The sequence below is a fragment of the Periophthalmus magnuspinnatus genome, chromosome 5 (assembly GCF_009829125.3).
Source record: "Periophthalmus magnuspinnatus isolate fPerMag1 chromosome 5, fPerMag1.2.pri, whole genome shotgun sequence".
Lineage (NCBI taxonomy): Eukaryota > Metazoa > Chordata > Actinopteri > Gobiiformes > Gobiidae > Periophthalmus > Periophthalmus magnuspinnatus.
The window spans coordinates 15,711,196-15,723,022 of NC_047130.1; the positions used below are offsets into that span (position 1 = coordinate 15,711,196).

The following is an 11,827-nucleotide window of genomic DNA, read 5'->3' on the forward strand; positions in this document are numbered from 1 at the left end:
TTTAAAAATCTTTAACTATGGATCATAGCTGGACAATTGAGGCATTACACAGACGGATGAAATCTACATCTATTAATATAGTTTAATTTCTATTAATACATCCTATATTTAAAGCGCTAATACAGTGTTTACCATAGATTTTGTTAAGACTAGGGTCACACAAAGGACGTTTATTTGAGTAATTTTATCTCATTCAATTTGTGGAGCATAAATGTCATTTACTGCCCATATGTGATTTATAAGCACTCATTTTAGACCAGTTTAGTCGCTTTTCAATTGTGTAAATCTAAAAGTCTCATTTTGTTATGCTATTATGTAATCCAGGTTGTTTTTAGACGCTGGTGGGGCCACCATAGTCTCCTGTATTATCTATATGTATATGACATATATTTTAAGTAGTGAAAGCTAATTATAAAGCACAAGCACACATCACATCAGAAAATGAAATGTTTTATTTAGAGAATGATAATAGAATTAAACGAAATAAAAGAAGAGATAAGATCATATAATATAAATAAATATTTTCAGCTGTTCAGTTAATTTTTATGTGCGACAAATTCTGGTTTACCTTAATTAAATCAAAATAAAAAATCAAATGCATTCTATACGTAAATATATTTATATTTTTATTAAATCCAATAAATGATTATTGAAACCACTGAATAAATGCTTTTGTAGAGTTTTATTTAATTTGCCATTTAAAGTACTTCAACTTCAATTCGATCCATTGTACTTTTATTTTGAAGCGCAACAAACTCGTATATCCGGTCTGCTCTTGTTTATTTTCCCGGAACTTGACTCAAAACCTTTCTGCGCATGCTCCTTTTTCAGCTGTCGACATTTCATCTTTTTTCTGACACTTTCAAAACAACATTCTTACAATGTCCTGCTTGCACCCTAGTGAAAATCATAGTGTTTCTAAAACCATAAATTAAAATCTCAAGTAATACAATTTTTTTTATTTTTAATATTCTTGCGGTCGGGGCTTCACTTCCGTTTCCGTTTCGACATGGCGGCTCTCTGTGCAAAGCGCTCATTAGATTTATCCACAAAATCTGGACATTTAGGATCAAATATGGCTTGGATTATCTTACAAATGCTTTAATTTATTTACGAATTGATTTTGTTGCTTTAATTCTTAGGCCAACATGTTCACGCGCTGTCTGTTTACATTTTTAGGATGTTTTATTCAAAGTGCGTACAGTATTAGCTAACGTTAGCACAACAAGGCTGCAGTTTCACGCATATTTGCAGTGATTCACGGTCATCCCACGTCATCAGCAAAAGGTAAATTGTCTGTTAAATATTTGCTTATTACATTGTTTTAATTCGTTAAGTTGTGTGGCTTTTGCTAACCAGGAAAACTACAGTAACAGCTGCAGATCAATCAATCAATACAAGGTTTCTTTGTGAGCTTTGCATGGACAGACACTGTACAAGGTGTGAAATAAACAAGTTCTTACTGAGAAACGTGCGTGAGAATTTTTTAATGTAATATATGTTACATGGAACATATACCCACTTTTTGTACCAGTGGGGAACCTTTTCTTATTTTTTGCACTTTTCTGCAGATTTGAGCAGTAAAGAGTTGAGTAAATAACTTCCATGACTCCTTAAGTGTTTCACTGATATATTGCAGCTCATGTTCATAAAAAAACCCCCATATAGAATTGTTTTTTTTTTTTGTTTTTTTTTTTTTTTTTGTGAAATCCTGCTTTAGGGACATTGTGTGTCCTTTGAATATTATCCTCTCTTGAGCTGAAGGAGAGGTCAGAATTCTATAGTGGAATTAACTGTAACTGTCAGACTGCAGATTTGTTCACCTGGTTTATGATTAATAGTCCTGTAATTACTGGGCATAGCCACAAGAAGTAGAACTGGTTTAGGCCGGGTTTAGTCCTTGTTTATCCTTAGTTTAGTGCTGGTTTAGACCTGGCTTAGACCTGGCTTAGACCTGGCTTAGACCTGGCTTAGACCTGGTTTAGACCTGGTTTAGACCTGGTTTAGACATCAGTGTCGTCATATTAATTATATGGCTTAAAGTCCTTTGACAAGTTTGAGGAGCTGACCCCAAAGTAATAATGAGAGATTAACACAATCAAATTGTAGATGAGGGTTCCACATGCATCTGAATTGCTGAAATGTTCAGCGGTTACCATGGTGACACAATGCACACAGTCTATTTTTAGTTCATTTTTAAGTATATTTTTAAAATTATTTTAAACTATTTATCTATTATCTTGATTTATTGCATGTACCATTTTCCTTCTGTTCTTTAACTGTGCGGTGCAATACTGAAATTTCCCCACTGTGGGACTAATAAAGGCATATCTTATCTTATCTTAATGGTAGCTAGCTTGTGACTGTAATGTTATTTGAGAGGGACTTTTTTAACAGCACAGATCAGCTCATCTGTTGAAGTTCAGATAAATCAGTTCATTATGGTCAGATTGCGTTAAAACAAAACTCAGATTAAAGTCTAATCTTAGATGAAAGCTCAGAACCTCCAGAGTTCACTCACTGAGCTGCAGAGTCTACACTAACACTAGACTTGTCATAGTGGTTATTATAGTGACTTACTGTTCAGTACATGAGAGCTGGGACTAGTATATTTTGCGGCTCAATATTTATCGTCTTTACCATAGTGGTGATATTTTTGTTATTTTTATGTCTTTCCCCGGGGTCGCTCCCACTAGCCTTAGCAACAAGTTTGAGTGACATTACTGTCAAGGGGAAAGGGGTGTTACCTTTGTTTCCTACCCTGGCTCCTGATTGGCTCTTTGGTTGCTATGATACTTGCCGTCAGAATTCCAAATAGAGTACTGGGCTCCAATCTGGAGATGGAGATTAAACATGTTTATGAATTATAAAACCTGAATCTTATACTATTTCCTCAAAATTCTTCTGTTTTTCTTTCCTGTTTCCTTCAGATCTCCATCATGAATCTGACTCGTCTTCTGTGTCGCCACAAGACGGCGCTCTTCCTCGGCTCCGTTTGCATTTTCACTATCGTTTTACTCTTTTTGGCCAAATGCACATCAGAAACTCTCAAACAGTCTCACTCTGACACCCCAGGACTGGCCCCGCACGCCGGCTCTCCCCTCCTCCACCAGCAGGAGGCGCTGAAACTCCCCCCCTCCTCAGACTCCAAGAAAGACCTCTCCGCTTTCCTCGTTGTGCTCATCACCACTGGACCAAAATACACAGAGAGACGCAGTATTATCCGAAGTACGTGGCTTGTAAAACGCGATGCCGATGTTTTGTCTATGTTTGTCGTTGGAATTAACGGCTTGTCCAGCGAAGACATGATGAACCTGAACACGGAACAAGCCCGACACAAAGACCTGCTCCTGTTACCTGATTTAAAAGACTCATATGAGAATCTAACTTTGAAACTGGTACACATGTACTCGTGGTTGGACCAAAACGTGGATTTCAAGTTCGTTTTGAAAGCTGATGACGACACATTTGCTCGTTTAGACTTGATTAAAGACGAGCTCAAATCCAAAGACCCAAATCGTTTATACTGGGGATTCTTTTCAGGCAGAGGTCGTGTGAAATCAGCCGGAAAATGGCGAGAAAGTACGTGGGATCTTTGCGATTACTACCTTCCTTATGCCTTAGGAGGAGGCTATATCCTTTCATCCGATCTGGTCCATTACATTCGTTTGAATTCTGGATTTTTCAAAACTTGGCAGAGCGAGGATGTGTCTCTGGGAGCTTGGTTGGCTCCAGTCGACGTGAAGCGAACTCATGACCCGCGGTTCGATACCGAGTACAAGTCTCGCGGGTGCAATAATAAATATTTGGTCACACATAAACAGAGTTTGGAGGACATGTTGGAGAAACATCAAACGTTAGAACGTGATGGGCGGCTTTGTAAAGAGGAGGTGAAGTTACGTTTGTCCTACGTTTACGACTGGAGCGTGCCCCCATCTCAGTGCTGTCAAAGGAAGGATGGAATTCCCTAGGACTTTTCACGATATTTACAGCACAAAAGGCTTTATATTTACAATGATGACCCAGAATCTTGATTTGAGGAGTTTTGACTAGCGTAAAGTGCATATGACAGGTTAAACTACTTTTACAGTAAAACACAATTAGCATCTTTGTGAGAGAGGTTAAGATTTTGCCATAGACTGTATATATAAATGGACATAGCTAACCTGCATGTTCCAAACTGGCACCAATTCATTTTCTGTGTAAAAACTGTGTCCCCTCTCTCTGTAACTGCTGCTGTCAGACTCGTCATTTTGGTCTTAAATGTTCGTATTAACCCGCTCTACATGATCCTGGGGTTTTTATTTCACTATTGTGTCTGTAAATCAAGATATGAACATTAGCAAAAACCTGAAAACCTGTCGTCTGCACCTTAAGGAGCTACAAGTTTAATCCCAAACAAATCAAAAATGCAATTTTGAATGGAAGCAATTAGAAAGTCTGCAAATTCATGAAGTGCTGTCATTTCCTCCTCAAACGACAAAATCTCTTGTTTCATTCTGCAGAAAGCGCCCTACTTAAAGCTACACTATGTAACTTTTCCCATGGAGGATACGTCACTTCTTTTATCCATGGAGATCCTATTAGTTTACCTGGATTGTTCCACAGTGTGTCATTAAACTAATGCGTCTAGTATGTATTTAGTCGCTCAAAATTCCATGACGAACCTGTAGCTTGCCCTGATGGTGTTGCCTGCTTGTCTCCATGGAGATCAATTACCAGGAAAGTTACATAATGCACCTTTAAATCAGGACTAGACTATAAAAAAAATACTTGAAATGAGAAAAACTAATCTTTGGTCATTTTGGATTTTGTATTGAATTAAAATCTGAAATAATCTGAACTCGTCAAAACTACTGAAATCAAGTCTTTAGCCGTTTGTATTTTTCCTTTTTGTGGCTTTAGTTTCACAATAATACAACTTCTGAAATGTCTTGAAACTTGTAATTTTAAAAATGCCCAAACCTTAAAGAGGGGGTGTTCAGCTTTCCCCCATAACACTGTTATTTTAACTCTGTTCCTCATCAAAACATGTCTGAAGAGGTCCATGTATGTTTGAGTAATCTAGTGATCTCTCCTGGGCCCTGTTCAAACCCTCCTTATGGTTAACAGTAAGAGTCTGTACGAGGCTCCGCCCACAAGTCTACATCACCCAAGTTCTCACACAACCATTCTCCATAAATATACAACAACATGATACAAAAATGTACACCGCAACTTGACAAACCTGATGTGATGTGCAGTAGTTTCATTAGTGGGATGCAGCTAATTCTGTTGTGATAGTGCTCTGAAGGGGGAGGGGCAAAGGGGAGGCTCGGAGCCTCAAATTTTCAAAACAATGAAATGTAACATGGTTGTTTTAATACCCCCTCTTTAAGCTGTCTAATGCCTTTCCTCTGTCTTCTTCTGCTGTCCTTAATATTTTGAAGATACTTTTTGAGGTACTTTTGTGTCGTATCCCAAATACACAAATGGGAGACTCCTGCCTAATTTGCATTTTTGTAAAGTAATGTTTTCTTTTTATATGTATTTATTGATAATTTATTCAAACACTACACTGGTCCTGTAGGGGGGACTAACGACATTCACGCTGGTCCTGTAGGGGGCGCAAACAACACTCACGCTGGCTGTATTTTAAGATCATATAATGATAAATGAACTGTTTTTTAAATTGTTTTCATATTTCTGTGTCTGGGTTCAGTCTTGATTTATACCTGGTTCAGTCCTGGTTCAGTCCTGGTTCAGTCCTGGTTCAGTCCTGTTTGTTTCAGAGATTACCGAAGGCACTTTGTTTTTATTTCTCCAAAACAAAATGATAACATATTTGACCCGTTTCCATGTCGACGCAGCCCTCGTCTTCTTCATGTACAAGCTACACTCTGTTACTCTCTGTTACTATGGTTACAGGTTCCCTCACCTGCTTGACTCATGGAGATTTCATTGATTTGCCAGACGTGTTCCAGAATAAACATATCTGGCAAATCAAACTAACATATCTAGCATTGTTTTCACTTCCGCGTGCTTTAATACCTTCAAAAAATATTCTAAACTGTGAATGGGGTCCCCTCTCCATAGATCTGACATGTAATATGCTTACCGATGTCATGCACTTATTTCCATGATACATAAGATCAGTTTAATGTCATAGTATGGAACATTTCAGGGATATGAATGCAGGACAAGCATGTGGAGGAGCCTACATCAGGAAAGTTCCACAGTGCGCCTTTTAAAGTGTTTTTTTTTTTTTTTTTTTTACTTGTTGTAAAACGAACTAGGACTCTGCGTCTTTTCTTGTGTTGGAAGTGTGAACGCTCATGTCTCATTTATTTAAAGAAACAACAGTGTTACTTCGTGATCCTTGAATGTTTTAATAAATATTTAAACATCCAAATTGTGCTTTATTTTTTTTTTTTTTATTTTCACCATAAACAGAAATGCCAGTAGTAGAGATATTTATATATATACAGCATAGAGTCCATCAACACTCCAAATGCCACGTCACCGTCATCATCAGTCCAGAGTCTGCGTGAACCAGTCAACGCCGAGATAAACCACCTCCTCCAGTGACATCACATCAAAGCAACAATGGTTTTTAGATTCCGTTTTGCCTGAAATCCAAATAAAATCCAAATGATGAAAAAACACATGCTTAAAGGCGCACTGTGTAACTTTTCTGAAGAAGGGTCTGTTATCTGCTTGTCTCCATGGAGATAACACCATGAAGATACACAAGTGACAGCACTCAGCCAAGTTACAGGTCAGATCAATGGATAGGCGATGCTACTGTTTTTTGTTTTGATGTCAGTTTTTTTTTTTTTTTTTTTTACATATAATTGAAAAGATAAATGTGTTTAATGCCATACTGTGAAACACTCAACGCTATGTAATAATATAGGACAGAGTAGGGCAGTCCTTACACAAGAAAAGTTACACAATGCAGCTTTAAAATGCATGTCGTTTATCGTTTATACTGAACATGAACACAAAGACTTCTGTTCAAATGCAGAGTTTAATTCACTGTTCAAAGCTCAGTTCATTTTGTCATATTTTAGGTTTTATGGATGTCCACATTGACCCCCCAGACTCCGGGGCCAGAACTAAATCTCTCATTCATGTTTCCCATAGACTTTCCTTAAAAAAAGATCTGTCTAAAATCAGTTTCTGAAACGTCATAAACTAACAAGTCACTAAAGTTCTTTTGGTGCTTAAAACAACAACATTCTGGATGTTAGTTTGCACAAAGCTTTTCAGCCTCCACCAAGATTTTTCTCACTCTACCATTATAACTGCACTGCTGATGGAGAGACTACCCGCTGCTTCAACATTTTATGAATGAATTTATATGATTCTATTCCTCCCTAAAATTTCTTAAATCTGTCTGTGCCAATAACATTTGATTTCCAATGTCCCAAGTTCTTTAGTTTTAATTTTGATTGTATAATCTAAGTATAATGTGCTCCTTTTCATACTTTACAAAAGCTGTAATCCCCATATTATTTGTTTATATGGCATTACCGCTGCAAGATATTGTAAGATGTTGAAAAAAAAAAAAAAGAACAGCACTTCTTAGATTAAAACAAAAAAGTACCTTACCTCTTCATTAAATGCATTATTCATAACTGTATTTACGTATTTTAATTCGTTTTTAGCCGGTTCTGACAAACGCATTCTCATTTCATGCAATTTTATTATGTAATGTCTTGTCCGCTTTTATTCTATACATATATTACTTTGTTTTATTTATCAGAGTTACACCTGTGTCCAGCAGAGGGCAGTGCCACGTATTAAAATAATCAATGACGAAAGCGGAAGCGTCAAAAACAGCGCTGCTTCGCGAAACATTTTAACTTGACACAAACTCTACAGCCAGAATGCGCCGCTGATTCACCAAACACTCATCTACGTCACCGCGGGAGACCAAGCTGCGAATATGACAAATGGTGAGGCTTTAATGTTTGATTTTTAAGCCTAAATGTGCAGTGTCAGATTCAAAACAACAAGTGAAGCAGCTGAGATGCTAACACAGGCTAACACAGGCTAATAGGCTAACAGGCTAACGCCGCTTTAGCCTGCGGACGTGGCTCTTTCACGTTTCTCTACACACAATTTTTTTACGCTTATTTATCTATTTTTGGATAAGTTTTCGTTGTTTAGTTGGTTTTATCCGGACGTAGCTGAATTATGTTTTTTGTAAGTGTTTTTAGTGCAGGAAGAGAATTGTCAACAAACCATAGTTATTATTACATCATTATCTTTTCATAATCCAAAATACATAATGTGAAGGAGTGTCTGAGCTAAACAAACTGTGTTTTTATTAAACATTAACTGTACAAAAATATAAACAATATCTAAAAGTTCAGCCAGGTCTGTGTGAAGGGGGAAACTTTAATGTTTTAGTGTGTGATGTAATTGTCCAGTTTTAGATTGTAGACAGCTAATATAGACTTGTTCACTCATTTTGAAGTGTGATTGTATGGCTACTGAAACTGCTTTATGACACTGACACAATCCCTGTGCATGTAAACACATGAGGGAATAATACTGAAGTAACCCTAGGAAAATAATAAATCTAAATAATATAAAAAATTGCAATTACAAAGCCAAATGAAACACTTTAGTAGTAAAATATTGAGCATACTTGTGTCATTTTGCCTTTCGATGCTTTGAACTGCCCCGCTTCTGTGGCCTTGCCTCTCACACTGAGCCTCTGCAACTGTGTATTTGCTCAAATGCTACGTTGTGCTCATCATACACAGAACTAATGACAACAAAAGCCAAAAGTCACTCTCAAACGTTGATTTTAAAATAATAAATGTAATAACAATGTCCAGGTTAAGAGATTTAAACTAAGCAGCAGTTGGCAGGTTTGAGCACTTTCTCTCGATTGTTTTGTTACTTTTAAGTCATTACTGTAATTATACTGTTATGTACTGCTCATAACTAAAATGGAACACAGCGTAAACACACGGAGTCAGAGGGATTCTACTGATGCCACGTGAACTCAACCTACTGGATCATAAGCTGCATTTATCATTTGTTGGACCCCTTTGTACAGAGCAGCACCTGTCTCACCTGTATGTGTTTCCAGTGTACTCCTTTGACGGGATCGTAGTGTTTGGGCTGCTGCTCATCTGCACCTGTGCGTATCTGAAAAAAGTCCCTCGGATCAACCACTGGCTGCTGTCAGAGAAGAAGGGAGTGTGGGGCGTGTTTTACAAAGGTATGTACCACAGAGGATCAGAGGTTTGAATGACTTATATTTGACAGAGGCTTGACCTGCAGATAGACACATCCAGGTGTATCTCATTCTCAGTTTATGGACAGGCCTCATGTTCAGAACCTCCAGATTCACTCACTGAGCTGCAGAGGCTGCAGGTGCTGGGGTTTAGGTAGTGACCATTCAGATCAGAGAGAGGCATTTTAGGGTTAAACCACTGGATTTCAGCTTTGAAACTGGCAACACAAATGAGAGTCATGTGCGGCTCATTCTACTTTCTTGTATCTGGAGGAGGCACTGATCTGATTCTGTTTTCTTATATCTGCAGCACAGATACAGAAAACTTAGTTGGATCAGATATTGACTTCCAAATATTGGTTCAGTGGATATACCGGTTGGACATTTAAGTTAATATAGTAAGACCATTCACTGGTCGTATTTGCCTCAGAAAGTCTCATAATGTTTGAACTTTTATTTACACAAAGTTGTTCTATCGTTATTTCAGAGATAAATAACAGCTCCATAAAACATTAGGATCAGTTTTATTTTTGTTTAAAATTTAAATGCTGTTTTCAGTCTTAGGTTTCGCACGATATCAGGAATCAGCAGATATTTAAGCCCATAGTATGGAAATCGGTATTGAAACTGCTACATCGGTGCGTTCCTCTGGGGACACAAATGGGTCAAGTTTATGAAATTTTAACTCAAAATCCCACATATGGTTCCTTTAACAAAAAATATTTAGCCCTTTACCTCTCTCTCTGTAGCTGCAGTGATCGGGACTCGTCTTCACATCCCTGTGGCTCTCTCCTGTTTCTTCATGGCCTTTTATGTCATGTTCCTCAAATGATGAACACTGCAGACTCTGAATCTGAACTGTAGGGGGTGCTGTTCGGACTGGACTTAAACCACAGCATCTTGATTCAATGGGGCACCCCTGGGACCTCTTAAAAAGACGAGAGAGGAGAGTGCTGCTCCCTCTACTGGTGACCGGCGACACTACATCTTCAGCAGTGAGAGTGGATTTACAGACATGAACATGTTTTTCCCCTTTCAGAGCTGTTGGATAATACCTTTAAACACCATATCCTTTTGAAAGCTGTGCTGTGAAACGTTTTTGTAGGGTTAGCTATCTGCTTGTCGTCACGCAGATGTTATTGCTTTGCCTAGAATGTTCCACAGTATGGCATTAAATCTATGTGTTTTCATTGTTCACCTTGGAAAACATGTGTTCTTACTGTGAGCTGGCTCGCCTCTCCACAGATCTGGCCTGTAAAGTCGGCAGGTAGCGTCACATGCTTGTCACCATGGAGATTAGGGTTGTCAAAATAATGGAAAATCAGAAACTAATCGTCACTAAAACTAGTATAGAAACTACATACTCATTTGAGCAAGTGTCGATGCTAAACAGTCCCATTCACAGGACAGAGATGGTACCGATTATTGAGTTTGAAATTTCTGTCTCGTGATGACACTAAAGCATGTGGCAGAAACTTCTCCAGAAAGGTTACACAGCGCAGCTTTAACAGAGCAAAAGTCCTCCATGTTTGTGATTTGAAAACTTTTACATAAACTTTCTTCTCAAAAAATCTTTTTAACGACACAAACCCAGGTATTATTATAAACTAGAGCAAAAGAAAACCAGGACTTAACCAGATTTGAGCCAGGACTGAGCCAGGACTGAGCCAGGACTGAGCCAGGACTGAGCCAGGACTGAGCCAGGACTGAGCCAGGACTGAGCCAGGACTGAGCCAGGACTGAGCCAGGACTGAGCCAGGACTGAGCCAGGACTGAGCCAGGACTGAGCCAGGACTGAGCCAGGACTGAGCCAGGACTGAGCCAGATCCAGCTTACTGCTATAATTGATAATAAATTGGGACTGAACCAAGACTAAACCGGATCTAAACCAGGTCTAAATCTGGACTAAACCCACTGTTCTAATAGTGCGTTCATCGTTCACATTTGCACCACGTCGAAAGCCAGTAAAATTGGGTCTAAACCTGGACTAAACTTGGATCTAAACCTGTACTAGACCAGGACCAAACCAAGTCTACTGCTACTACTACTGCTACTTTAACTTCTTAACATTTGTTGTCTGCCCCACATTCAGTCACATTAGTCTCGTAAAATGGAGGCTTGCATATGTGCGCTCGGTCTCATTGTAGAAAAGTAAATATATGTAAAGTTTGTCTAATATATATCTTATTCTGATTTGATGCAGTTTTTTCCTGAAATGGTTGACATCAGAAACACTTTGCACAGTTTAACACACAGAACAGTTCTTGTCTCTTACTGCCATTGTAGTACAGGAAATCAAACATAATAATAATGAGAATATGTGAGTCTTTAGTGTAATTTAAACCTGATGTAATGCCAAATCTGACGGTCTGTTTTGATCACACCAAATGCTGTTATTTTCACTTTCACTTCTTTAAACTGAGAATGAGGGTCCAATGCAATTTGAATTAAAGTGTTTTCCAAATGTTTATGTGTCTTAACATTCAGAACCTGAGAATTACGGTACTATTTTTGTCTTTTATTTCTTATTTTCTGTGAAATGGTGAAGTGGTTTTGAATCAGGCTCCAGTTTCCCCTATAGAACTGTTTAAA

At 38.2% G+C, this 11,827-nt stretch overlaps 2 protein-coding genes across 2 annotated transcripts; both read left to right on the plus strand.

Moving 5' to 3' along the window:
• The first annotated feature begins 992 nt into the window (after positions 1 to 992).
• Positions 993 to 6,388, plus strand: b3galt6 (UDP-Gal:betaGal beta 1,3-galactosyltransferase polypeptide 6). Its single transcript, XM_033966713.2, has 2 exons — positions 993 to 1,287; positions 2,931 to 6,388. Exon 2 carries the CDS (start codon positions 2,940 to 2,942, stop codon positions 3,969 to 3,971), a length of 1,032 nt encoding a protein of 343 aa, XP_033822604.1. The 5' UTR covers positions 993 to 1,287; positions 2,931 to 2,939; the 3' UTR covers positions 3,972 to 6,388.
• Positions 6,389 to 7,795: 1,407 nt separating this feature from the next.
• On the plus strand, positions 7,796 to 11,704 carry tmem167b (transmembrane protein 167B). Its single transcript, XM_033966818.2, has 3 exons — positions 7,796 to 7,940; positions 9,089 to 9,220; positions 9,985 to 11,704. Exons 1-3 carry the CDS (start codon positions 7,931 to 7,933, stop codon positions 10,065 to 10,067), a joined length of 225 nt encoding a protein of 74 aa, XP_033822709.1. The 5' UTR covers positions 7,796 to 7,930; the 3' UTR covers positions 10,068 to 11,704.
• The last annotated feature ends 123 nt before the right edge of the window (positions 11,705 to 11,827 follow it).

What these genes read in the sequence shown, in the direction of transcription:
- b3galt6 (XM_033966713.2), top strand. Translation starts at nt 2,940, where the DNA reads ATGAATCTGACTCGTCTTCTGTGTCGCCACAAGACGGCGCTCTTCCTC.
- tmem167b (XM_033966818.2), top strand. An exon ending in GTGGGGCGTGTTTTACAAAG is followed by an intron (nt 9,221 to 9,984) that starts GTATGTACCACA and finishes CTCTCTCTGTAG; the next exon opens with CTGCAGTGATCGGGACTCGT.